This window comes from Thamnophis elegans, chromosome 17, assembly GCF_009769535.1.
Source record: "Thamnophis elegans isolate rThaEle1 chromosome 17, rThaEle1.pri, whole genome shotgun sequence".
NCBI classification, from domain to species: domain Eukaryota; kingdom Metazoa; phylum Chordata; class Lepidosauria; order Squamata; family Colubridae; genus Thamnophis; species Thamnophis elegans.
In genome coordinates, this window is record NC_045557.1 from 13,243,793 (window position 1) to 13,270,474 (window position 26,682).

At 46.3% G+C, this 26,682-nt stretch overlaps 1 protein-coding gene and 1 long non-coding RNA gene across 2 annotated transcripts; one reads left to right on the forward strand and one right to left on the reverse strand.

The window, feature by feature from the left end:
• Nucleotides 1-12,048: 12,048 nt before the first annotated feature.
• On the reverse strand, nucleotides 12,049-15,268 carry LOC116520260 (prelamin-A/C-like). Its single transcript, XM_032234427.1, has 3 exons — nucleotides 15,102-15,268; nucleotides 14,446-14,694; nucleotides 12,049-13,086 (listed from the first exon to the last, which is right to left on the reverse strand). The coding sequence occupies exons 1-3, from the start codon at nucleotides 15,246-15,248 to the stop codon at nucleotides 13,060-13,062; spliced, it is 423 nt and encodes a 140-aa protein (XP_032090318.1). The 5' UTR covers nucleotides 15,249-15,268; the 3' UTR covers nucleotides 12,049-13,059.
• A 659-nt stretch (nucleotides 15,269-15,927) lies between these two features.
• Nucleotides 15,928-26,142, forward strand: LOC116520266. The gene is made up of 2 exons (XR_004256739.1): nucleotides 15,928-15,965; nucleotides 25,023-26,142. It is a non-coding gene; the product is annotated as an uncharacterized LOC116520266 (long non-coding RNA).
• Nucleotides 26,143-26,682: the final 540 nt, after the last annotated feature.

Below are 26,682 nucleotides of genomic sequence, written 5' to 3' on the forward strand. Positions count from 1 at the left end.
TCTTTTTTTCTTTCCCTTTCCTTTCCTTTCCAATCTCATACTCCTCTCTACTTCTTCCCCTTCCTATCCTCTCCTCTTCCTATCCCTTCCCATCTCCCTCTCCTCTTTCTTCTTTCCCTTTCCTTCTTCCCTTTCTTCTCCCCTACTCCTCTCTACCCCTTCTCCTGCATATCCTCTCTCCTCCTCTTCTTATCCCGCCCCATCTCCCTCTCCTTTCCTTTCTTCTTTCCCTTTCCTTCTTCCCTTTCCTCTCCCCTACTCCTCTCTACCTCTTTAGTTTCATATCCTCCCAAAAGGAGACCGTCTCCAGTTAAAGAGGAGCTAAGGAGGAGAATCTCCTGCTGGTGAATTTCCTCATAGAAATCAATACTTCAGTGTTGGGAAAAAAAGAAACAGGAAATCATGCAACGTTGATATGCTCCAAGTTGGATTCTTTCTGGGTCTTTAGCTGGAGCCTTCAACATTTGGAAGATGGGCAAAAGAGGGTCATGTCCTTGGGGATTCAGCATCATGAAGCCATGCAGGATTTACTTTTGGCAGAAATTGTTCAAGGGAGACAGGATTTCTTTTTCCTGTCCTGCATGGCCGTATTACTTGGGGATTCAGGAAAAGTTGTCTCGCCTAAGCAGAAACGATGGAGGGAGCTCACCTGGGGTGACGGAACAAAACACAAAAGAGCATGGCAAAAGAAAGGGAATGCGATGGGAAGTTCATCCAGAGGCACATTAATGAGTGGAGCTTCCCTTGACAGAGGCAGTCTACATACACAAACCTGCCTTTTGGGAGAAATGGGCAGTCTGAGTGATTGGTTAGGTTGCCTCCTACAGACATTTGCCTGGCGTTGGTGTATGTGTAAAAGGGGGAGCAGGGGACCTTTGATAGGATCAGTGGTGGATTCCTACTGGTTCTGCCTGGTTCTGTGGAACTGGTGGTAGCTTGGCAGACTGGGCTGATGGAACAGTCCCAGAAGGCCCCCTCTACCTCCCCCTGCCTCTTTCTCTCTTACTTTTCATTGTTGCTTGACCATTTTAAATCATATCTCTCTCTCCAAACTCAGGCACTAAGTTTGGTGTGGAGCCGAAAAGAACTTGATTGCCTGAATTGGGGAGAGTTTGAGAGAAGCAAAGAGCCAATGACTCTGGGTGGCTTACAAGAGAGGACAATAAAACGGGGAAGAAGATGGGCAAAACACTGTATGAAAATCCAAAGCTCCCAATGGCTCAACGAAGAGCCAACCCAGGGGTGGAGGGCTATGTCGCAGGGCACAGTGGCACAGGCAGCAGCCGCAACAGGAGTCCCCTCCAAAGAGGGAGAGGGTGTAGGAGGAAAATCTCTCCCTCTCTCTCTCTCTCTCACACACACACACACACACAGACTCACATACATACATACATACACACACACACACACACACACACACACGATTTCCAAGGGCTCAAAAAAGGTTTAAAAATGCAATTAGGAAGGGGGCAGTATTGGAGGGGATTTCCTCCCTCTGCTGCAGTCTTTAGAGAGGAGGAGCAGGTGGATGTGGAGAGGGAGGGGCTGGTAAGGCAGCTAAAGTAGGGAGGGGCTGGCTGACTACCGTGCTTACTGTCTCTGGGGTGCATAGGGCACTGCACACCAAGACAACTACACACAAGAACAGCTTTCCCCCACCTGCCATTACTCTGCTCAACAACGAATTCCCACAACACCTCCTAAGACTGCATTACTATCTTCTTCTTACTCTTCTCGGTAACTGTCTCTCCCCACTTATGACTATGTTGCTTTTATCTTGACAATTTAGATGGTTCTGTTTGTTTCTTAGTATGATTTGATTGCTTATTAGTAACTTACGACTATCACCAAGTGTTGTATGTTGATGGATGCCTTTTATTTTACTTCAGGTACACTGTGAGAGGTGATGCACCAAAGACAAATTCCTTGTGTGTCCAGTCACACTTGGCCAATAAAGAATTCCCTTCTGCTCTGTCCTATTAACTGAGGACATTTCTTGGGTGAGAAGTGAAAGCAAAGGAAATCCAGTTGCCTCCTGAAAAAGCACCTTCGGGATGAGATCTGCTGCTTGAGCAAAGGGTTGGGCTAGAAGACCTCTAAGGTCTCTTCCAGCTGGCTTGTTCTTATTGTGTCAGCTCAGAAGGGAACTTCCTCCATCGGTCTAAGCCTCACTGGGCTCCAGCATCAGATTAGCTCCGGTCTTCAGTGCAAAACGAGGAGAACATTGAAAGGGCGGAAAACTCCGTGGCCCCTTCAGCTTTCGCTCGCCTGGCTGCCCCACCAGACCTCCCAACCCACCTTGCCTAGGGGAGGACCCAGATGGGGGGGAAAGGGGGATGTTTCCCCTCCCCCCTCTCCTCGTCAGTGGATCCTCCGAGGCCCCCCAAGGCTGCTCCTCTGCCTAGAGCGCTTTCCATCCTCTGGGGACTTAGGTGGGCTTCCTCCTGCTGCCTGGATGCTCAGGAGCCTTGGAAGCAGGCCATTTCTTCTGAAGCCCTTTCCACTCTCCGGGTGTTGAGATTCCTTTCCACCCTCCTGGATCCTTCGGGGAGTCCGGGTTCTTCCAAAGGACCCTCCGCCCTCCAGGCATTTCATCCCTTTCTCTCTGCAATGGATCCTTTGATGTCTATAAAGGTTGCTCCTTTGACTGAAGCTCTTTCCACACTCCAGGCATTTATGAGGTTTTTCTCCTGAATGGATCCTGCGATGTTTATAAAGGGTTCTACTCTCCCTGAAGCTCTTTCCACACTCCAAACAATTATGAGGTTTTTCTCCTGTGTGGATCCTCTGATGTCTATAAATGATTCTACTCTCACTGAAGCTCTTTCCACACTCCAGACATTTATGAGGTTCTTCTCCTGAATGGATCCTTTGATGTTTATAAAGGTTGCCCCTCCGACTGAAGCTCTTTCCACACTCCAGGCATTTATGAGGTTTTTCTCCTGAATGGATCCTTTGATGTCTATAAAGGTTGCTCCTCTGAGTGAAGCTCTTTCCACACTCCAGACATTTATGAGGTTCTTCTCTTGTGTGGATTCTTTGATGTGCATAGAGGTTGCTCCTCTGACGGAAGCTCTTTCCACACTCCAGACATTTATGAGGTTCTTCTCCTGTGTGGATCCTTTGATGTGCATAAAGGTTGCTCCTCTGACTGAAGCTCTTTCCACACTCCAGACATTTATGAGGTTTTTCTCCTGTGTGGATCCTTTGATGTGCATAAAGGTTGCTCATCTGACTGAAGCTCTTTCCACACTCCAGACATTTATGAGGTTTTTCTCCTCTGTGCATCCTTTGATGTGCATAAAGGCTGCTCCTCTGACTGAAGCTCTTTCCACACTCCAGACATTTATGAGGTTTTTCTCCTGAATGGATCCTTCGATGTGCATAAAGGTTGCTCATCTGACTGAAGCTCTTTCCACACTCCAGACATTTATGAGGTTTTTCTCCTGTGTGGATACTTTGATGTGCATAAAGGTTGCTCATCTGACTGAAGCTCTTTCCACACTCCAGACATTTATGAGGTTTTTCTCCTGAGTGGATTCTTTGATGTCTATAAAGGTTGCTCCTCTGACTGAAGCGCTTTCCACACTCCAGGCATTGATGAGGATTTTCTCCTGTGTGGATCCTTTGATGTGCATAAAGGCTGCTCCTCTGACTGAAGCTCTTTCCACACTCCAGACATTTATGAGGTTCTTCTTCTGTGTGGATCCTTTGATGTCTATAAAGGTTGCTACTCTGACTGAAGCTCTTTCCACACTCCAGACATTTATGAGGTTTTTCTCCTGTGTGGATCCTTTGATGTGTATAAAGGTTGCTACTCTGACTGAAACTCTTTCCACACTCCAGACATTTATGAGGTTTTTCTCCTGTGTGGATCCTTTGATGTCTATAAAGGTTGCTACTCTGACTGAAACTCTTTCCACACTCCAGACATTTATGAGGTTTTTCTCCTGTGTGGATCCTTTGGTGTTTATAAAAGCTGCTACTCTCACTGAACCTCTTTCCACACTCCAGGCATTGATGAGGATTTTCTCCTGAATGGACCTTTAAATGCTTTCGAAGATACTTATTTCTCTTGAAGACTTTTTCACATTCCGGGCACTGATATCTCTCTTCTTCCTCCTGGATCCTTTGGGGATTCCGGGGTCTTCTGAAGGACCCTCCGCTCTCCAGGTCCGTCTCGGCGTCTCCGCCCGTTTCCTCCTCCTCGCATCGCCCTCCAGGCAGCTGCCTTTCCCGGGCTCCCGCTGGGCTCATCCCTCCTGCAGCTCCGGAGCCCCCCGGCCTTTCCCCGCCGTCTCCCGGGGCTGCTCCGCAGGGCCGGCTCTCCTCCTCCTCTGGGGCGGCGCTTCCTTCCTTCCCTCCCCCGCCGGGCTCCTCCGTCCTCCTGCAGGGGAGAAAGAGAGGCGGGTCACGGCGGCGTCCCCCTCACCGCAGGAGAGGCCCAGGCCGAAGCCTCCCCTCCCGAGGACCCGAAGGAGACCCTCCCAGGCTGCCACTCTGTCCCAGCAGCCTCTACTTACTTCCGGTTTCTCCGCCTCCGAAGGGAACCGCTCCTTCCGTCAGCTCTCTGATTCCGAAAGTGAAGGCGCTCCATTTCCCAGCCCCTCCTTCCTGCGAAGCCCCGCCTCTTCCTCTCCAGGCACCGCCTCCTTGTCGTTCCCCCAAAGGAGAGAAAGGGACCCGCTAGAACAGTTCGGTTCTCAGCCTTCCTGATGCCGTTCGACACGGTTCCTCCTGCGGCGGTGACCCCCAAGCGCCGAATTGGGCTCCAGCCTTCCCTTCGCCGCCACGTTCGTTTCTTTTATTTCATTTTCCGCGCCTGGTTTTCCGCCTCAGCAACGGTCCCTCTCGGCCTCCGTAGCTCCGCCCAACGAGCTCCGTCGCTGGGAGGGAGCTGCTTTCCCAGCGTCCTCTGCGCTTGCGCGTCTGTCCCCACTCCGGCCCCTCCTTTCGCCCCGCCCCCGCCCCATCCACAGCCAGCCACACGGACAGGCGGAGGGAGGGCGGGGCTTCAGATGGCTTCGGTGGGAGGAGCCGCAGTGGCCCCTCCACTCCCGCCGCCCGCGGAGCCCCCGCCGCCCCTTCCCTTCGGGCGGCTCCTTTGGGCGCGGAAGGCTCCTGGCGGGGGCAGCGGAGCTTCGCCCGGGGAGCTGAAGGGGAGGCTCCGAAGGGAAGGCCCGCGTCCTCCCTTCCCCGGCTTCTCCTGCCAGGGAGACGCAGCACGCAGGCTCCGAAGACTTCCAGGCTCCCCCCGGGGGTCTCGGGCGACCCCTGGGAAAAGGCCCTTCCACCCCCAGGAGGAGAACCGCCGGGCCAGGAGCCGAGCAGCCGAAGGGATCCCGGGAAGGGATGGAGCTCAGCCCGAGGGGATCCCGGGAGGCCATTGGGAGACGAGGGAGCCGAGGAGGGACGGGGGAATCCACTGGAAAGCCAGGGATCCCAAGGGGGGATCGGGGACCAGGTGGAAAGAAGCGGATCCCAGGAGGGGATCACCCCCCACCCTTTCCTGCAGGGGCAAAAGGACCCCTCCTCCCTTTAGGGCTGAGCAGGGGGGAGACCAGCCGCGGGGGGGGGGAGCTCTGGGCCCCCTGGAGAAGGAGCTGGAGAGGCTCATGCAGTTGCTCTGCTTCGGTGGGTCCTCTGGACTGGATCCCCTAGACCGGATCCCCTGTGGTTGAGGAGGCCGTGGCCCTCTGGCCACAGGGATCCCCAACCCTGCAGCAGAGGAGACCCCAAGGACCCCCAACTCCGAACAAAGTCTGGCTACGACCAAACAGGGGCCGGAGAAGGCGGGGTGGGAACAGGGGGAGCAAATAAACTCTGTACATGCTCAGAGGCTGCAGTGGCCTGTTTTCCACAAAGGACAGTTGGAGATCCTGGGAATGGCCATCCCACGTCAAGCGTGTCCTGTGAGTGGCAGCTGCCATCTTGCCCCGAATTGAATGGGGCCGAATTGGCTGTGGAAGGGTCAGGAGACCACAAAGAGATCTCCAGTCTGCCTGGAAGAAGCAAAGGCGAACTGCTCCACATTGGGGCTTCAGAAATCAGAAATACACGTTCTAAGGTGGGAAACGTGGCCCCACGTAGCTCTGTCTAAAACTGCCCCCTTGGCTGGGGACCCATCAGCAAAGCCGTTTAAAATATCCCAATAACGTTCTGGTTGGTCAGGTGACTGACCCTCTTTATGACCATCCCTAGTTATGACCTTGATGGCAAGCTCCATTATGATATTTATGTATATATACTTGAATAATAATTCTTCTTTAAAATGCAATGAACAAATAAAGTGCAAATGTATAATGTTCACTGGCCATAATTTCTTGGAAAGCGTAGAGGAGAAATCTGAAAAAGGGGCAAAGCTAAAAGAGGATAGAAAAAAAATATTTTGTTTGTGACTTTGTTGACTATGGAAAACTCAAGAGCAAAACCAAGAAATTCAATCATTAAATGATACCTAAAGGAGAGTTTTCTGAAATAAAGGCCTTGGAGTCATTAGATCTGCAAATCAGAGTCTCCTCCCCCCCTCATTTGCACCCAGAAACAACCTGGAGACGAACACAGTGTGCCTAGAATTGGGCTTACACGACTAAAGTGGCTCCTGTTCACCAACCCACACAGACACACACACAAACACACACAGACGGGTGCATTTCTCGCCCACTGGAGCAATCTTCAAGGGCAGCCCCAAGGAAAGGGAAGGGCAGACCTCCAGCTTCAACCTGACAGGCTACTAAAACTATTTGGCAGAGATTGTCAGTGGGGTCTCTTGAAAAAACCACCACAGAATTTTGCATTAAAATAAGCACAGGTTGACAAAAAATAGTAAAGAAGGGAAGGAAGAAAGAAAGAAGGAAAGAATTCAAAAAAGCACAATATTGGTTAGTGCTGCCATAACAGTGAGCAGTTAGTTACGTAAATGGTCGTAAGTTGAGGACTCTGAAAGGTTCTGCTTCGTCCTCAGGGTTTCACACCTGGAGCAGAAGCTCAATCAGAAGAAATTCTTAAACCAGTGAGTTGGAATCAGAATTCTAGGGCTGGAAGGGACCTTGGAGGTCTTCTAGTCCATCCCCCTGCTCAAGCTCCTAGAATCATAGAATTGTAGGTCTAGCCCACTCCCCACCCCGCATCCTGCCCAGGTTCATAGAATTGTAGAGATTGTCGGTTCCTCAGAGCTCCTCTAGTCCAAGGAGGAGGGAGGGGGATCTTAAAGATTTAAGTCTGGAGCAGTTTTCACGGGGAATTAGAAGAGTCAGAGAGCCCTGCTGCCTGGAGTTTTGCTCCCCCCTCCCTCTCAGACCTGCCTGCAAGATCGGCTAATTTGCTATTGCCTGGGCTGGCTCATTTAGCAACAATGTAGCTCTTTTGAGTTCTTTTTCTCCCTCCTCGCTTCTCGGGGCTCCACCAATGGGGGAGCAAAGCCCAGCGCCAGGCTTTGGGCTAACATAGGGGTCTGCAAAGTTGGCTGTTTTAAGACTGGTGGACTTCAACTCTCAAAATTCTGGAAGTTGAAGTCCACCACCAGTCTTAAAAGAGCCAACTTTGCAGAATGCAGATCCCTTGGCTAACATGATTGATGCCCTCGGAGTTGGAAAGAGGCGAGAGAGAGCCCGGTCACATGAGTCATCATGACACGACATCAGCTTTGTGACCACATTGCTGAGTAATAAAAATTCCAGTCCCACGTTGTAACGAAGGAGTACCTATATTTGATAACTCATTGGGATTTTCAAAGTCATTGAGAATATTTTTGCTTTTAATCTAATTAAACTTCCTATCTGTCAGTTTAAAATAGTGACTTCCATAGAGCAAACTAAAATCACTACTTTATAAACAAAAGGAAGGTGTTTTTTTCTCTTATTTGGTTATGGTAGAGCCATTTTAACAATCTATATTTGCAAGTAGTATGCAGTTTTGCAGTAGTAGTAGGTTACTGAAACCCTCTGTACAGAAAGGAGCAAATTCCCACAAATTTTTAAACAATCAACAAGCATTGTTGAACATGAGGCAATAAATCCTTGAGTTTACAAATTAACGATGGAAGAAAACTCTTAGATGTGAATGAGACTTTAATTATGGTGATTTTAATAATTTTACTCATTTAAAATAGCAAATTGCATATAATACATTCACAGAAGCATACAGTGTATAGACAACTTTTGCAATTGAATGTTAACTCATTAAAATGAAGTATATCAAGTGAAATTCATTAAAATGAAGTATATTAAACATTTACTATTTTAATATTAGTGGTATTAAGTGCCATTTATATATTCATTTCAAAGCTCTTTTTTATTTAATCCAAAATGAATTTGAAAAGATAATTGTAATAATTGATAAACCCTAACCCTATAGGTACATCATCAGTCAGTGCTGATGTCAAAACATAAAGCTGGAGTAAATGTTGTTACGAAGAAAAAGTGCAGCTGGAAGTTTAAACTAGAATGGTCTTGGGTGACATCTGTGAAAAAAATTCAGGTGCTCAGGCATGAAAATGTGCTGCTCAAACACTATACTTTTCCGCCCACACTGAAAAAAATTAGAGGGAACATTGGTTCCCCATCCTGTAATGGGTTTTTATCTTGTTCTCCGGGATTTTTGACATCCTCGGATCCTTCTTCAAGAGCTACGGCGGTTTCTTGGGTATTTTCGTCACATGGGGAGTTAATAGTCAGGAAATTATCACTTAGCATGCCTTTTGCCAACAACAGCCAAAGCCAGAAAGGCTTTGTTTCTTTTGTTTCTTTGGGTAGAAGATGTACAAGGGTGCATGTGCCAGTCCAATTAGTGGGCAAGCACAGATAGGCATTTCTCCCACATACGCCGATGTTCATGGAGAAGGCATGGACTCGGAGGTTCCTTCCATTAGCCCAGACTTGTAAGGTTCCTGCTAGGAACATGCCAGTCAGGGGCTGTAATGGAACTTCTAGATTAGGGGCCATTAGCTTATTCCTGAGGACTGGACCTTCAAAGAGATATTGGGAACTGGCGTTTCCAGGGGGAAAGTAAACATAGACTCCTCTCTCCAAGTGCAAACGAGATCAAGGGCAGGAGAAAAGGGGGGCTGGGGGGACCCCCGAGGGATGCAGAAGTCAGAGGGACCAGAGCTGGTTCCTACTGCAATCCCAGCTGGAAGCAGAGAGGCAAAGAACCATCTCCTCTGGGCCAACTGGGCAGGACAGGTTAGGGGGTGAGGCTCAGGATTGGCTCCCTCCGGGCATATGGGACGTAGGTGAAGGGGGGCAGAGGAAGTCCAGGGGTGCCTCTAGAGGAACTCTGCAGCTCTTCCTCCTCCCTGGGAAGCCGTGCAGAGTTGGGAGAATCATCATCCTTGGTGAGAAGTCCTTCCTCTTAGGAGGGTCCACCGTTTCCCAGCAAATTCTCAAAGGGGGGGAAGGGCCCATCCAAAGGGACTCAGGGGGGGGGCAGGGATCCCATCCATGGATCCTCTGGGGTGGGAGGTGTCCAAGGAAGAGATCCATGGGTCAGGAAGCCAGCTGCCCATCAAAGGCTGAGGAGCATCAGGTTGAAAAACATTACGTTAAACCAGTGTTTCTCCATCTGGCCAACTTTCAGAATTCCCCAGCCAGCAAAGGTTTAAGGCAGTGGTTCCCAAACTTGGCAACTTTAAGACTTGTGAATTCTGGGAGTTGAAGTCCACAAGTCTTAAAGTTGCCAAGTTTGGGAACCACTAGTTTAAGGTAAGGCTTCCAGTCCCAAACCGCATACAAGAACTACGTTTCCCAAACTTAACCAGACCTCCAGGCACCACACGAGGCTGCAGATCTCTGCTCCAAGCCCAGTAGAAGACAGGCGGCCTGAAGCCCAGGCGTTCCCCTGACAGACGCAGGGAGCCCACTTCTACACCCCACCCCTTGGCAAGGCACTCTAGACAGGCTCAGGCACCATGTGCCATGCGTAGGGCTGGGCAAGGGGGGGCGGGCGGAGAGGTCAGCATGGCTGCAGAAGCAAAGCCTCTAAGGCAGCTTCTCTTCTTCCAAAGGGAAACGTCTCTACTCAACGTTATTCCTTGAAGCAGAAGAGGGGCTGTCCGCTTAATTTCCCATCAGGTGGATGGATTTGGACAATGGACCAGCTTTTCTGCAGGGGGAGTGAAATCAAACTTCATTTAAGAAGTAGGACGTCATCCTCAATGGAACCAGAGGGAGGGGGATTCCTGAAACACCTGAGATTTTTGAACAGAGGACAATTGATTTGATTTGATTTAATAAATGTATAGGCCGCCCAATCCCGAAGGACTCCGGGTGGCTTACAGAAAATAAATTTTAAAAAGTGAAGAGTTAAAAAAAACCGGAGGAAAACAAATTAAAAAACCACATCATGCATCCAGTCTAATCAGGGCTGGACCTTGGGCAAGAGGTCAACAGCCCCAGGCCTGCCGGAATAGCCAGGTTTTGATAGCCTTTCGGAAGGCCATGAGAGTGGGGAGGGTCCGGATCTCTGGGGGTAGTTCATTCCAGAGGGTCGGGGCGGCTACAGAGAAGACCCTCCCCCGGGGAGCCGCAAGCCGGCATTGTCCGGTTGATGGCACTCGGAGAAGGCCCACCCTGTGCGATCTTATCGGCCGTTGGGAGGTATGCGGCAGAAGATGGTCTCGCAGATATCCAGGTCCTCGGCCATGTAGGGCTTTAAAAGTAATAATCAGCACCTTGAATCATGCTCGGAGACCGATAGGGAGCCAGTGCAGCTCACGGAGGATAGGTGTAGTCTGGGTGAATCTTGGTACTCCCAGTATCGCTCGCGCGGCTGCATTCTGGACTAATTGTAGTCTCCGAACACTTTTCAGGAGCAGCCCCATGCAGAGCGCATTACAGTAGTCACGTCTTGAGGTGACGAGGGCGTGAGTGACCGTTTGAAGTGCCTCCCGATCCATATAGGGCCGCAACTGGTGCACCAGGTGAACCTGGGCGAAGGCCCCCCTTGTCACAGCCGACAGGTGATGTTCTAGTGTCAGCTGCGGATCCAGGAGGACCCCTAAGTTGCGGACCCTCTCTGAGGGGAGCAAATTTTCTCCCCCTTGGCTTAGGGACCGACTACCTGGGCTGTCCGAAGTTAGGGGGCAACATCCACAGCCACTCGGTGTTGTCAGGATTGAGTGCGAGTTTGTTCACTCCCATCCAGACCCTGACAGCTTCCAGGCACTGGAACATCACTTCCACCGCTACGCTGAGTTGGCACGGGGCGGAAAGATACAACTGTGTGTCGTCCGTGTACTGGTGGTATTTAATCCCGTGCCGACGAATGATCTCACCCAGTGGCTTCATGTAGATATTAAATAGGAGGGGGGACAAGACCGACCCCTGCGGCACCCCATAATTAAGGGGCCTAGGGGTCGGCCTCTGCCCCCCCAACCAACACCGATCTGTCCGAGAGGTAAGAGGAGAACCACCGTAGAAAGGTGCCTCCCACTCCCACCTCCTCCAGCCGTCGCAGAAGGATACCACGGTCGATGGTATCGAAGGCCCCTGAGAGGTCAAGGAGCACCAGGATAGAGGAATGTCCTCTATCCTTGGCCCGCCAGAGATCATCGGTCAGTGAGACCAAGGTGGTTTCAGTGCAGTATCCAGGCCTGAAACCAGACTGAAATGGGTCTAGGTAATCTGCTTCATCCAAGGTCCGTCGGAGTTGAAGAGCCACCACCTTCTCAACAACCTTCCCTAGAAAAAGGAGGTTGGAGACTGGACGATAGTTTTTAAGAATAGCTGGGTCCAGAGAAGGCTTCTTGAGGAGGGGTCTTACCACCGCCTCCTTCAGGGGCTGCGGGAAAGATCCCTCCTGCAGAGACGTGTTCGTGATCCTCTGGAGCCAGCCTCGTGTTACCTCCCTGCTGGTCGAGACCAGCCAGGAGGGACACGGATCCAGCAAACAGGTGGAGGCACTCATCGCTCCCACAGCCTTGTCCACTTCCTCAGGGGTGACAAGCTGGAACTCATTCCAGGAAATCTGAGCAAGACCCTCCCTCGGCATCTCCGCTGGTTCTGTCCAAATGGAGTCAATGGAGACTATGTAGAGCAGACATTCTAGAAGTTCTAAAGTCAGGGCAATTTGGATTTTAATTGGAGAATCCCTGAATGTCCACCTTCTAAAGTGCTTTAATGCAGGTATTAAACAACCTGATTTGGGCCGGAGGGGACTGACACGAGGTTAAATTCACGTTTCTGAAACGTGGCAATTTTAAAACTCGACTCCCAGGAGTCCCCCATACTGGCTGGGGAATTCTGGGAGTTGAAGTTCCTCCGCCTTAAACCTGCCAGGGCTGAGGACCCTGGGTTCAACAGGGGGCATCCCTCAAGTATCATTGCAACCCAAAACGGGTTCCGTATGAAGGTCTCCCTCCCATTTTCAAAATGTAAACGAAGGTCAACTCTTGGCTTGTAGATTCTTCAAAAGAGTTGGACTCTTTTGCTCAAGGGCACGAATTGCTGGGAAGCAAGGCAGAAGTTAACCATGGTTAGTTAGTGGTCAACACCCCCCCCCCCACAGGGAGAAGATTAAGTGCAACAAATTTAAAGAGATTTCCCTGGAAGAGAGTTTCACAACCCCACCAACTTTAAGATGGAGAGGGGGGGGGACTGGCTGGGGAATTCTTGGGAGTTGAAGTCCCCCCCTCTTAAAGTTGATGAAGTTGACAAACGGTGGCCCAGAAGAAGGAGAAAAACTTTGTGATTTTTGATTCGTTTTTCAAAGGAAACTTTGGTATTCAAGCACACACAGACGGATCCTGTCCTTTTGCAGGCTCCCCCTTACTAGAAGAAACATATGACAATTCTAGGACTTCTTTCCTTTTTGGCAGTAATAGATTAACCTCTTTGGCGCAGGGCTCCTTTTAAACTTTTGAGATAGAAAAAAGACCCCCCCCACCCCCTTAAAAAACCTTTAGCATATTTATATAGATATATAGATATAGATATGTAATAAAGTATAAATTCATGCATAGAAAATAACTTCTTTTAAAAATGGTTTCCTCTTTTTCTGAGCACGTAAAGGACAGAGAGCTCCATAAAGCAGATTTGCGTGCACGTTGGGAACGTCAGACGATTACATGATGCTGCAGTTTGAAGGACCCTAAGAGGGGAGAGAGAGAGAGAGAGAGAGAGAGAGAGAAGACTGACATAGAGTCAGAAGGGACCTCAGAGGTCATCTAGCCCAGCCCCCTCCCTAAGCAAGAGACCCTCTTCCGTTCCACATAAATGGCCCTCCGATCGCTACTTAAGAGCCTCCAGGGACGAAGCACGGAGGAATTGTTCTCACAATCAGGACATTTCTCCCTCATTCTAGGTTCAGGGCCGATCCAGAACCCGGCCTCCCTCAAAATGCCAGCAAGCGAGTTGTGGGAGAGGCAGGCATGGCTGCCAGTCCAAAAGGCTTATGAGGAGGCACACGTGGACCTGCCTGCCCCAGGGGAAGAACAGGCCCTTCCCCAGCTAAGGCTGCCTCTGTGTGACCAAACCTCCGGGGAGACAATCGCCAAGACCATTTTCCAAAGGGCAAAGTTTTCTGCATAAAAAGTTCCCCCACCTCAGGGGGGTCTTTGACAGCCCCCCCCCCAGTGAAGCTACTGGGCAGCCCCAGCCAAGGCCACTTCCGTTTTTTGGGTGGAGGGGCGGGTGGGGGTCTGTGGGCAGTGGGCTGGCTGCCCAGACTGGCTCCGCCCACTCCATGCACACACATGCACACACACGGCTGTCCTCCTGCAGCCCCTGAAGGCTAACATGTGGCATGCGGCACCCTCTTGTGGCCAAGCCCCAGCTCAGCTCTGCCACACTTGTGCATGCGCTTCCAGCAGGCCAGCGGGTCTTTGGGTTCTGCCGTGAATGCGCAGTGGTGGGGGAACAGGGGGAACAGGGCACATGTAAAGGGGGGCACATGCGGGGGGCACATGTCATGTGCAGGAGATGTGTGCATGCATGCGTGGGGCTACATATGCGCGGCGGCCACGCACACATTGCATTGGGGGGAGGGTTGGGAGCACACGGGTGCCTCCTTGTGTTCGCATGGTTTGGGGACTCGGTCTGGAAGGGAGCTCAGAGGTCTTCTAGTCCAACCCCTGTTCAAGCCGGAGACCGAATTCCATGCCAGACAACTCATACGCTAATCCTGGGCACAAAGCCAACTGGAGCTGACTGTTCTCGTGTGAAAATGCAGCCTTTCAGGGTTTTCAGCCCACCCCACGCCTGCTGTTCAGTGGGGACCATCCCGGCCTTCCCCACATGCCCTGGCTGAGGAGCCCCGTGTGGCACAGAAGGTGCCCACAGCCATCTCTCTGCCGCCCTGGAAGGACTGACAGTGCACAGTGATCGGTCTCAGGAGCTTCCCCGTAATGGGAGGAAGGGGGGCACTCAGAATCGGAGGCCTCCCACCACAAAGCCCCCTCCTCCTCTGGCCCAGGATCACACATGCCAGCTGGGGCGCCCCCAGACTGACCTGCTGGCGTGGGGTGGAGCTGCCCAGGACGTAGGTGCGGGGCAGGAGGCTCTCCCCGAGGTTGGTGCCTCCACTGCGGTAGCTGCGTGTGATGGTCAAGCTGGAGGAGGAGGAGCCGGTGGACATGGTGCTGGTGCCCACATTCGTGCCCCCGGATGACTTCTCTGCCGGCTGCCCACATGTGCCACACAACACTGTGCGAGAACGCAGGTTGTACTCGCCCGGATCTCCGCTGGCACTGCAGTGGCTCTGGAGAAGGGAGGAAGAGGGGAAGAAGCAGAGCTTGGCGCCACCCGGACCGAGACCCCACCTGGGGCTGGAGATGCTGGATTCGGATCTGGGGGCTCCTTGGTGCTCTGTGAACCTGGATGTTTCATTACCATCTCCTCCCCCCTCCCCACGCTGACTTCTCCCCACCAGCGCTCGTCTCCAGCCGCAGCAACCCTGGCGGCCCCCAGGGAGACTGAAAGGGGCGCAGCGCTCTCCCAACCGCCGAGGAAGGCAGAGGAGCCGGCCCTGGGCTGTTGGGAGAAGCGCCCTAACCCTCCCTTCCCTTTGGCAGCCGCCTGGCAGAACGGGGCGATTTCTGACATTCTGCAGCTGGAACCAGCCCAGCGCCCTGCGCACATCGGCCGCCCGGGAGCCCCGAGGCTCACCACCACCGTCTCCGGAAGCACCAACCGCCTCCCGGAGAAGCCGGACGTGGCTTCAGGGAAGTCTTGCCCGCTGCAGAGGGCAAGAAACGCCCACAAAGGGCCAACTACAACTTCGGAAATGATCTGTCTCTGACTTCCAGAGGGCATCTAGGAGGGCGGGGAGGCCATTTCTGCCCCCCCCTCAGGCTTCAGGAAAGTCTTTGGGGAGAGGAAGCCCATGTGTGTGTGTGTGTGTGTGTGTGTGTGTGTGTGTGTGTGTCGCATGCGCAGTTGGGTAGGGAATTGAGTGGACACGTGGGGGACCAATGGGAATTCTCCCTTCTGCAGCGTCATCGGTCTCCGGGCAGAGTTTTCCTTGATTTCACCAATCAGAAATCAGAGTTCAGAAAGGGGGGAAGGGGGATATTTTCAGTACATTTAAAGACATTAAAAAACACTGCGCTGCACTTTGAAACTTCTGCGCGGTGTTCCTTTGTTACCTGCGCGGCCGCTCACGCGCGCAGCTTAGAGGAAACGCTGCTGATCACTGCACTGGAATTTTAAGTTGTTCACCATCATTATACTTAATATGCTACTGTACAGTGGCTTTGTAGGCTTCTTTAAAATGCTTTATTTCAAATATGCTTCTACTTCTCTCTGGCCAGCACAGTCTATTGAATGAACCCAGCATAAAGGAAGAGCTCTGACCATCTATGAAGCCTGTAGATCCAATTGGAGAATTGGAGAAGACCTCTGACAATTCCTGGATCAGGAGCCAAGGTGGCGCAGTGGTTAAATGCAGCGCTGCAAGCTACTGCTAGATCAGCAGTTCAGCGGTTCAAATCCCACCGGCTCAGGGTTGACTCAGCCTTCCATCCTTCCGAGGTGGGTAAAATGAGGACCCAGATTGTTGGGGGCAATATGCTGACTCTCTGTAAACCGCTTAGAGAGGGCTGAAAGCCCTATGAAGCGGTATATAAGTCTACTGCTATTGCTATTGCTATCGCTATCATTCTGCCATTCTCTATGACCTTCTTCTCCCCTACATCGACCCATCCACTCTGATGCATTGGGATGGCCTCTATCTCTCCCATATATCTGTCGAAAATATGTGACGCAAAAGAACCCATCTTTCGAAATCTCTACAATTTAGTATCTCCTATCTAAAATCCATTCAAAAGTGTCATGTTAAAGTCTGGAGTGAATTAGCTCTTTGATTCTAACTGCTTTAATTAGTTTAACTATAAATCATCTCAGTAGGTAAACAGAGGCAGAGGACTGTATATCAAACAGAAGCTTTCACACAATGTAACACTCATGAATCTTTGCTTATAGACTGGAGCAGAGCACGAGTTGGTTGCAGCTGATATCGTTACTTCTCTAGGAGTTCCACAGATTTCTACAGCTCAGCTCTTCTTTTTTTACCCTTTTTTATTTTAGGCATTTATCCAAGATTGGGATCTAACTCCTTATTATCAGGGTCAGCTTCCTTCTGTGCAGAGCCTAAGCCAGTGGTTTCAGGAAGAGCCTCAGATGGTTGATAACCCATGACTAACATTCCATAAGTTCTTTCAGGGTCTGATGAGTTTATAATACCAAGGATTGGGGGCGATAGCATGGTAGTTTCAGAGGAAGGCTGCTGATAAGACGGCTGAAGACCATCTTCCTCTTCTATCGCTGGGACCACTGAGAATTCCACTCAGATTTTTTCCTTTTGTGTGGAAAAACAGATGAGAAAAGTAGAGCTTCATCTAGGCAGATGGTTTTGCAGGCCCAGAGGCAGGACCCCACCATTTTCTATTTTCCAGGATTATGTGTATTTTTTTCCAAGATTGAAGATATTTTCTCAAAACGTGGCAATCCATAAAAAAAAGGTTTGGTGAGGAAAGGGTGGTCGCTTTTTAAAATGAGAGGCCCCTCTGTGCCTTTGTCCACTTGTGTAAGGAGTGTGACTGATGCAGAGGAAGTATATTTTGAAGGTGCCATCAATTTCTCTAGCAGATAGAACGATATGTTTCGTTTGCTAGCATTTTGCTCCCTGTGATTCCAGAGAGTCCCTTTTAAGCATCTGAGGGCTGTATTGTATTTTATCATGGGTATGCAGGTTTATTTATTTTTGGGATGGAAACTCTGATAGTTAATAGCTTTGTTTGTCGAATGCTCTGAGCTGAATGTGCTCTGGCTATAATCCTACAAGATGTAAGGCCTAACAGCATATTTTCAATTACTTCCTCCAGATTGTTTTTCAGATACAGAGATCAGAAAAATAGTTTTGTTAAAGAAAAAAAATGTTGGGATAAGATCATGTGAACAGAAATTTGTATTATATGTCCATCAGAAACACTAATGTACTCTTAATAGAAAATGCACCCTAAATCTTGTTATTGGGAAATTAAAGGGTGAGTGCTGAAAGAAGAAGAGAGTAGAGATGATTGATGTTAACTTATAATTTTTCAGGATGAATACCAAGGGGGGGGGGGAATTGCAATTCTGATAATCTAATGGGTTGTATTCTGAGCTATATACACAATTTAGCTGTAATATTTTCAGTATAATATTTGTTTGCTCTGAGAAAGAATTTCACTGTGGAAATGGAAGCAAACTTTACATATACTAAATGACGGTGAATAGAGCTGTCACAAAAGTGTGTAGCCTGAAGTTTAACGTTCTACTAAGTGAGCTCCATTAACTTGTGCATGCGTGAGCCTGCTTAACATCAGGGAAGTGGATGAGAGAGTTCAGAAATCCTGGCTCAGAAAAGAGGAGTACAAGTTACGTTGGCAATGCTTCACATGGTATTGCATAAAAGTGTGAAAAAATTGGATCAGGCTCTTGGCATCCCAGAACAATGAAGCAACCCACAGTGACAAGAATGTGCTGTAGCATCCTGTTCCAATAAGATGCATGGATGTCTTCCAAGATCCTGTCCTTTTGATCAGAAAGGGATTTACAGAAATGATACCCAAGCAGAAGGGATAGTGAGATGAGAAAGATCGGAATAGCAGCAATGCTCTCTTGTGGCTGAGAGCTGCCAGAGCTGCCTGCATCATATGTTTACAAGTACAATATACTGAATAGAATTCCTGACCTGCCTGTTGATACTGAAGTATCCCACATTCCCGCCCATTGTCTTGCTTTCAAGAGAGAAAGCCATAATCTATGAGTCATGAAATAATGTTCCTATTGTTCAGCCTTAAGTGCAAAAGTTTCCAAAGAATAGTGAATATCTCTGTTAATAAATGTGTCCAGAATCAAGAAAGTCTGAAAAGATCTGTCTCATTCAACAACATATTAAGCAGTACTGGCTAGTTTTTACATGACACAATAAACCAGATAATTTAAAGGTGTAACATTTTATTCAAGTCTGGAACAAGGGAGAAAAAGCAGTGAATGGTACATCTGTCTGGCCCTTTGATTTAGTTCAATGTTCTTTCCCTACAATAAGTAGAATAGGTTGAAGCATCAGAGTTGTCCATATTTTTCTGGCAAAATGCTACAGATGTGGCAACAGATCCGGGAGAATTTTTGGTAAAGTTTAATGGAGCTATTGCACACTTCTACTAAGATTTTTTTTTAAATTTGGCATATGGCAACTACAGAAGTCATGCCATCACGGATATAAAAGTATAAGTTCAAATAACATGTCGATAGATAGATAGATAGATAGATAGATAGATAGATGATAGATGGATGGATGGATGGATGGATGGATGGATGGATGGATGGATGGATGTCAGGCAGGCAGGCAGGCAGGCTGACTGAATATAGAGAATATAATATGTGTGAGAAAATATTAAATTAAGATAAAGCCATAATAAAATCAGCATAATATGGCACCATAGAGTCATAATGGGATAGACCTTCTACTGAGATAACAGTTAGAGAATGGAGACAGCTGCAGCTTGACAATTTTCAGGTACCTCTACATCCAACAGTTCTTGGCTGATCTGATCTCGTAAGGTCAGTTAATTGGTGAGTCCATTTATTTCTAGTTCTTACTAATTCATTTGAAAACAGAGCAAAGCTGGGTTCGCCACTTACTGTGTTACATCTCTGCAGTTATTGATCTCTATGATGAGTTCTTATCATTAGTTCCTTAATTCATGATAACTTTCCTTGGTGTCTGTCTGCAGGCATTATTTAGAATAGGCTGCCAAACTCGCAGCCCACAGGCCGGATGTGTCATGAGCTAGCCACACCCATGCCTGGGCGTGAAGTAGGGGAAAATCCCCATATGTCATGTGATGCCACCGTGACATGAGTTTGAACCCCTGATTTGGAATATAGCTTCATACTTATGCTTCTACCTTTGAGGAAAATATCTTGTTACCGTATTTTTTTTTCATTTTTTTAATGAATATTTTTATTTCCATTTTCATTTTCATAACACACACTCACATGTATACTACACATAGCCCGTATCATATGGTATTAAATAATAATTACATCAGTTCCTCTTGTCAACAATGCCCAGAAAAATAGAAACCCATTATAGCTCTTCTGCTCTCCATACACCTCTTTCTTCTACCACCCTCCAACTTTCTATCTTCCCTCCATCATCCTTTTCTACTCTACTTCCTCTCCCTTTCTACCACTCCTCTCTCTACAATCCACTCCTCCTTATCCTTCTCATCTTCCCCCCTTACCCTCTCTCCTATCCTTCTCTTCCCATCTTTCTTCTCCCTTCTATTTCCCACTCTCCTCTCCTTGGTGTATTTCTGCTACATGTCAATATGCTTAACATATTCTAGTTTTTTTTAAAAAATAAAAAAAATAGTAGTAATAATAGCAATGAAAATATAAGAAAAAAAACCAGTATACATGTGGGGTCAAATTACATTGAAATCTAACACATCTCATCAAACCTAATATAAATCCCTCCCCCCACAACCCCCCACAACCTACACGGTATAGATTTTTAACAAACACAATCTAAAATATATTGGAAAAAAGAATAAGAAATTAATAACATCTTTACATTGAACTTAGCTCCTCGCTAAGCTAACTTTAAACAATCTTGTTACCGTATTGATGCCACATTATCTTCATTATTTGTAAGAGATTTTTTTTAACTTGATAGAAGAATAGTGACTCTAAAACCAGGAAGCTATTTCAGACAATAATCAATCAGATATTTTTGTTGATGTTCAGGTGTAATGAAAATGGGTATGTGGGAGATGGAGCTATCAGTTTCTTTTGTTCCTCTTTTTCATGGAATAATTTACTTCCTGTGGTAGGGATTTCTATTTTTTTAGAACTTCAGTAACTTTGAGCTGGCTCTGACTTTTTTTTTTTTTTTGCATTGTTCTATTAGTCAGCTGGCGAGACAGCACTGATGGGGTTATGATGCTCTCAACATTTCTAAGCACAAAGGAAGATAATGAGCAGTCAGTTTTAAACTCTCTTCCTATTTTACAAGCTGCAATAAATATGAAATTTCTACATGAACAGATGTGCATATGCAAAATAAGACTCATGACACATAATATTTATTGGCAGTCTTACAATATCTGCTTAGCTTATAAAGCCCAACAGGGTTAACTGGATCCTGCCACTTGCTGAGATATGACTCTATATATCCAATAAACAAGAGTAAGATTTAATTTTAGTCAAAGCAACTTCTGAATTGCCTCTGAGAAGACTGCCTCCAGTAACTTGGAGCTCAATTAAGAAAAGAGAGGCTCATAAAGACCCCACTCATAGCATTATATTTTCTTTTATATATATATATATATATATTCCTTTTTTATTAATAGAGTTGACCATCTACAACCGCAAAGGCAGATACAATTTTTAATATTGTAATCTATTCCTTATAAAAAATTGAACTGTAGCTGAATTTTAAAATATATAGATTTAGTACATTTTCTAATAGACAATATTGTTTTCTCTTTGGGTTTTAGAAAGGGTGAGTGGATTGATGTATACTGGTTTCTAGACTATAATATATCCTACTTTGAAGCCATTCAATCAGAGATACACAGCCTTATGGTTGCCAGGGTACGTACAGAAAGCCAAATGGGTATGGCTGGCGTGGCAATACTTTTCCTGTCAGAGTTTGGTTTGGTTTGGTTTGGTTTATTGGATTTATATGCCACCCTTCTTCCAAGGATTCAGGGTGGCATACAACATTAAAAAAAAAACATATTACAAAAGTTAAAAAATTTTTTAAATAGAATATCCTAAACAAACCCAATTAGGATTAACAATAACATTTTTTTAAAAAAATCAATTAAAATTAACAATGATCAATAATTTATTTTATTTTGTTCAGGCCAGGCTGGCTTGCTGGAAAAGCCAACGTTTTAGGGCGCGTTGGAAGGATCGGAGGTCGGGGATTATACGAGGCTCCGGGGCCGCTCCGGGCTGCCAGCTGCTGGCACGTGCTCCTGCGAGAGCCTCTGCATAGCGCCGGGAAGCCGCGGAGAAGCTTCGCTCCGCTTCTCACCCAGCCTTCCCCCAGAGGCGATCCGGGACTTCCAGCGACGGAGCCTGGAGAAGCAGGCCGGGGCGGCGGGGCACTTTGCATCGCGGGAGCCGCCAAGCGCCCAGGTCTGCAGCAAAGAGCCAGCCTCCTCCTTCTCGCCCACTCCTCTCTCCTCTGAAGTACGCCCCGCCCAATGTAAGCGTGCTCAAGAAGATATGATTCGCTGCTTGCAGATTAGGAGGCGGGAGAATTAGTGCCTCTTTTCCATCTGAACTTCTTTGCCTTTTAACTCTTTCTTAACTTTTAGAAGGCGAAAAATTCCTTATGGAAAAGAGGCCCTAATTCTCCCGCCTCCTGCTTTGGTTAACACTAAGCAGACACCAAGCCACTGTGACCTGGAATCTGGTAGCAACTATCTTGGCTTTAATTATTTTAAAAATAATATTTAAATTTCTTTCTTTTCCTGAGGAGACTGGTGAGGCTTCGCCTCCCTTGCCTCTAGTGACTGCACGTCCCTGCTGTCAAGTTGGAAACTCTTAGCAGCCACACAGTTAACTTTTCTCCATGACAATCTCTCTCTCACCTTTCAGTTCTTCCAGTGGTGCACTTGATTGCCACTGTAATCGAGTCCATCCACCAGGCTATTGTTTGTCCTCTTCTTCCTTTCCTTCCACCTTTCTCAGTTGGAAGCTTTTTTCTTCTCCTAAAGAGCTTAGCCTTCACATAATATGTTCCAGAGAGGATAATTTGACCCTGTCATTGGTTCCTTAGGTGAAAATTCAGGGTTGATTTGTTTGATGGCCCTTTTGTTTGCTATCCATGGTTTTCTCAGGAGTGTTCCACAATCCCAAAATTTAAAAATACCTTTCTTATTTTGCTGTCTCAAAGTCTAACTTTCACTTCATAGAATGTCACATGGAAAAATATGGTTTGCAAGATTACTTCTAAATAAAGGAAAATGCTGGTGTTCAGTGGGCTGTAAAATGGTGGCTCAGAAGATCCATGTTACTTCTTACTTCAATAGTTCTGAAAAGTCTACAATTGGCTCACATGTTCAGTCATTGCTTTCCCAATTCAGCCCAATTCCCAAATCTTTAAGTTTCATCCAGTTTTTAAAAAAATCCTTTTTCTAGACCTCCATATGTGTGTAATATATTTCCCATAACTTCAGTTTTACAAAATCTCTGTTTTATCAAAGCTCGTATTGCAGTAAATCATTTTGACTTTAAAATTCCATACAGCTCTTTTCTCTGTTGGAATTAACAAGTTTTCAAAACATCCTTTCTGTTTTTTTTGATTATATAGCATAACATGCCATTTGTCAATATGCATCAGCATAAACCTTAAAATAAATTATGTACAAACAGATTTCAATATATCTCAGTTCCAAATACAATTGAAAGATTTTATTTTGTTTTGAAAAAAGAATAACACTATGCAACTAAAACCAAGAAACTGCACTCTGGAAAAATCAATTTAAAATAAACAAATCTTTGCTTCATCACAGTCTGGCCTATGATCTGTTTCCATGCTTACATTGTAAATCACATGAGTGTTGCTGTTTGTTACCACTTTAATGATTGTTTTTGGGTCTTGATGGACTGAACACTTTCATTCTTTTGCAAGCTCTCTTTTGGCGAGCTCCAAGAATGTAGAATTGCTGCCAGGAATGTCTCTCCGCAGTTCTAAGCTTGCTTGCATAACTCACACTTGTCACATGCAAGCACTACTCTGTGGGTGTTCATACTAGAGGGCAAAATGCTGTGTGTTCCAAAAGAATTCCTTCACTTTTTCTAAAGTAAGGCTGTAGAGCAATTGGCGATAAGGACTCACACCAAACCATTTGTGAGACCTCAGGCAAATTGGTAAATAGGTTTGCACTGGGCAGACAGTGAGACCGGAGATCCAGATTTTTGGAAGGAATCAAGGAAGCTTTCCTTCATTTTATAAAAAAACACTGGGGCAGGAAGTTGAAATTCAAGAGTGGTGGGGGAGGGATTGGGGAAACTGCAATGAAGAGTTTGGCGGCTCTAGTGGCTACAGTAATTAAAGACATTAACTCCAGTATTTTAGTCGTATAAGTTATGGTGTCAAGAACCCATGTATATGTGGACTGAGAACTGGGAGCTTTCTGTTACACAAAGGGGCACAACAATATGATTATTTTTACATGAATGGCCTTTAGAGCAGTTCCTACTGCAGGAACCCAAAAGCTTCATTGATCTCAAAAGATCAGTAAGAATTAGAAGGGTAAACTTTACCTGGATAGTAGTAAACTTATCCTGTTTAGTCCTTGTATCTCACTAATGAAAATAAATAGTTCAATCCAGTTACAGCCCTTTTTAAAATATCCTTGATTTTTTTCTTCCTTCTGCGGACATATCATTTGACCTCTTTCCCATCTTGTTGGCTAAAGGAGAAAGGATGACTACAGAAATAAGTAACTCACAGGAACCAAAGGGTTGGCATTTTGTTGCACTGCAAAAACTTGATTTAAATGACACAAGTAGAACCTGCAGTAAAACAACGACCAACTTTTCACTTTGGGCTCAAATATGCTTAAATATGGCTTGGTAAGGGAAAGTCATTTGGCTATGTTCACATAAAAACAAGGAGTGGTGATGGACATAGTTCAGGTCTGATATACATAAGAATTATGTATTTGCATTCATAAGACAAATTATATCCCATAGTATTGAAATATTTGATAAAAGTAACATGTTTGGTATGTTTTGAAAACTGGAGGAATAGCAAGACACCAAAGACTTGAGTAGAGTAAACCCAATATTCAGATAGGAAAAAGAAAAGGCTGGAATACAGCTACTAGCCATTAACTTATTCATCCATGTTTAAAAGTTATCCAAGTTGTAGTTATTAACATGCTATTGTAATAGCACGTTAATATGAATTCCACATATTAAAACATGCTCTTTTGAAAAAGCACCTTCTATTTAAATTCCTTCCAATCATCTCTTTCCAGTCTGCTTTAACCAGCATCTCATCAGGAATGCTTATCAGATTGAGGAGATTTCGTCTGCTAGTACCCGGTATTAGAAGGATTTCTTTTAGGGCTTCTAGTTGGCTACTATACTACATGAGTAAATAATGTCATGCAGTAGCCAACAGTTACATCACCATCTTTGGAGATTTCATTGTACCGATACTGTACTTGGGGTACTGTGTTCAGTTTTGAGCATCATGTCAGGGTTCCAAATAACACCCCCAATGAAAGAAGACTACGAGGCTTCAAGTTCCTCAAAGTTCCATTTTATTAGAGATGTCCTATTGGCACATCTGGAAAAACCCAAATCTGAAAACTTTCAGGTTTTCCTCACCCAAAAGAAAGTCAAAGATCCATCCTATTCACATTGTCCATTCAATTCAGTCCCAACTGAAGACAATCCCCAGTCACTCCCATCCAGGTGGAAGCCGAATGCCATTTACTCCGAGAGAAAGATATGGTGTTATGGCTAATCCTCCACCACTCCTTGTAATCCCCTCTCCTGTTTCCCCAGGCACTAAATGTGGCAGCACTGAAGCTCCAATGGAAGAGATGGCTTCCAGGGTTGACACATCAGATTTTAAAAGGAAGATGGAAAGCAGCTTGGGTTATGAAGATGATAAAGAGCCTGGAAATCAAGCCTTGTAAGTAAAGTTTAAATCAGCTGGGCATTTCTTTTCAAGCTACAGAGCTTGAAAAATAGAAGAATGAGAGAGATCATTGTGTGTGTCTTACAAATACTTAAAAGTATTTTGAACTCATGAGATACTCATTTGAAATCTGACTTATCAGACAGGATTAAATTTGTGTCATCCTGGTGCTTTGTTTTTATGATCCACATATTTTTTTTTTGTTTTAGAGCAAGGACAAGAAAAGGAGATTGACTCATGGTACAGTATAAATGCAAGTGGGATGTTTAAATTCAGAGATGTTAGTTGCCGAGAGAGATTAGATTATAAGAAGATAGAGAGGAATGCTTAAGGTTAAAAATTGTAGTTTAGCTGGTGTACAGAGTTTCTGATGTATGGTATCTTAATAATGGATACACTGAATGTTAATCCCTACAAAAGCACCCTAGATCTCTCTAGATTGGGCTGCATACAAGTTTAACTAAAATCCAGAACATTTTAGGATTTAAGTGACTTAGATTTCAGCAACCAGTATTAACATGAATCAAGCAGATGATGGGAGAATAGATTAAAAGAGTTGGACCAATATGCAGAGTAACACAAGACACTGAGTGGATGCGAAGTTAAACAAAGGAAATTCAAACTGTATCTTAGGAGGAATTTTATGATAGTAGAATGATTAAAGATTGGAATGCACTGCAGAGAAAAGTAAGAATTTCCCTCTTGCTGGAGATTTTCAAACGGGGGCTGATTTAACTGATTCTTGCAAGGGAAGGAGCAGGTTGTAACCTCCGCAGGAGGTTGACCTGTACTATTTTTTTTTAAATCATACAATTCTGATTCTGAAATTCCTACAGGCTGTATTCATACCCTGAACACCACCATAGTCTACTTTTCTTGGTTTTGCTTGGTACACTTTGTGAATCCAGCCATGGAGGATAGTAAACTTTGTTTTATGGTGTAGTGTTCACATTCAAAGTGACAATAAAGTTATTCTAAGTCTAAGTCTAGTGTTTCATGAGTCCAGTTGTGTGCAATTTAAGCAACTATAGGTTGCTACACAATATAAACACAATGGAGGTTGCATGCCCATCCTGGCTCTAGGGAACCTTTGATACCTTTAGCCACATTATTATTCTGAACTGGTTTTGAGAGTTGGGAGTGGGTAACACCAAGTTAAGGTAGTCCTTTTCCTTTTTCTGGGGTCAGTTCCAGTCAAGTTTTTTTTTGTTTTCCAGGCTGCTTCAGGGTTCTGTCCTATACTCCTTCCGCATTTTTAATATCTCCATCAAACCACTGGTCATTCACTATGAAGTAAGGCATCATTCATTTATTATTTATATCCATGTGTACTTTGCATTAGGCATCCAAGTGACGTTCTGTCCTATGTCTGCAGGCTTTGAGGGTATGGCTGGGGAAGATCATGTTATGACTATTGGGTTGAAGAAACCGAGTTCAGTTTTGACTCAACTGAGTGGCTGTAGTTTTCAGGTTCTCTGGATTTGGGGTGTTTCCATCCTTGACTCTGGGCAAGATGGCTCTCTT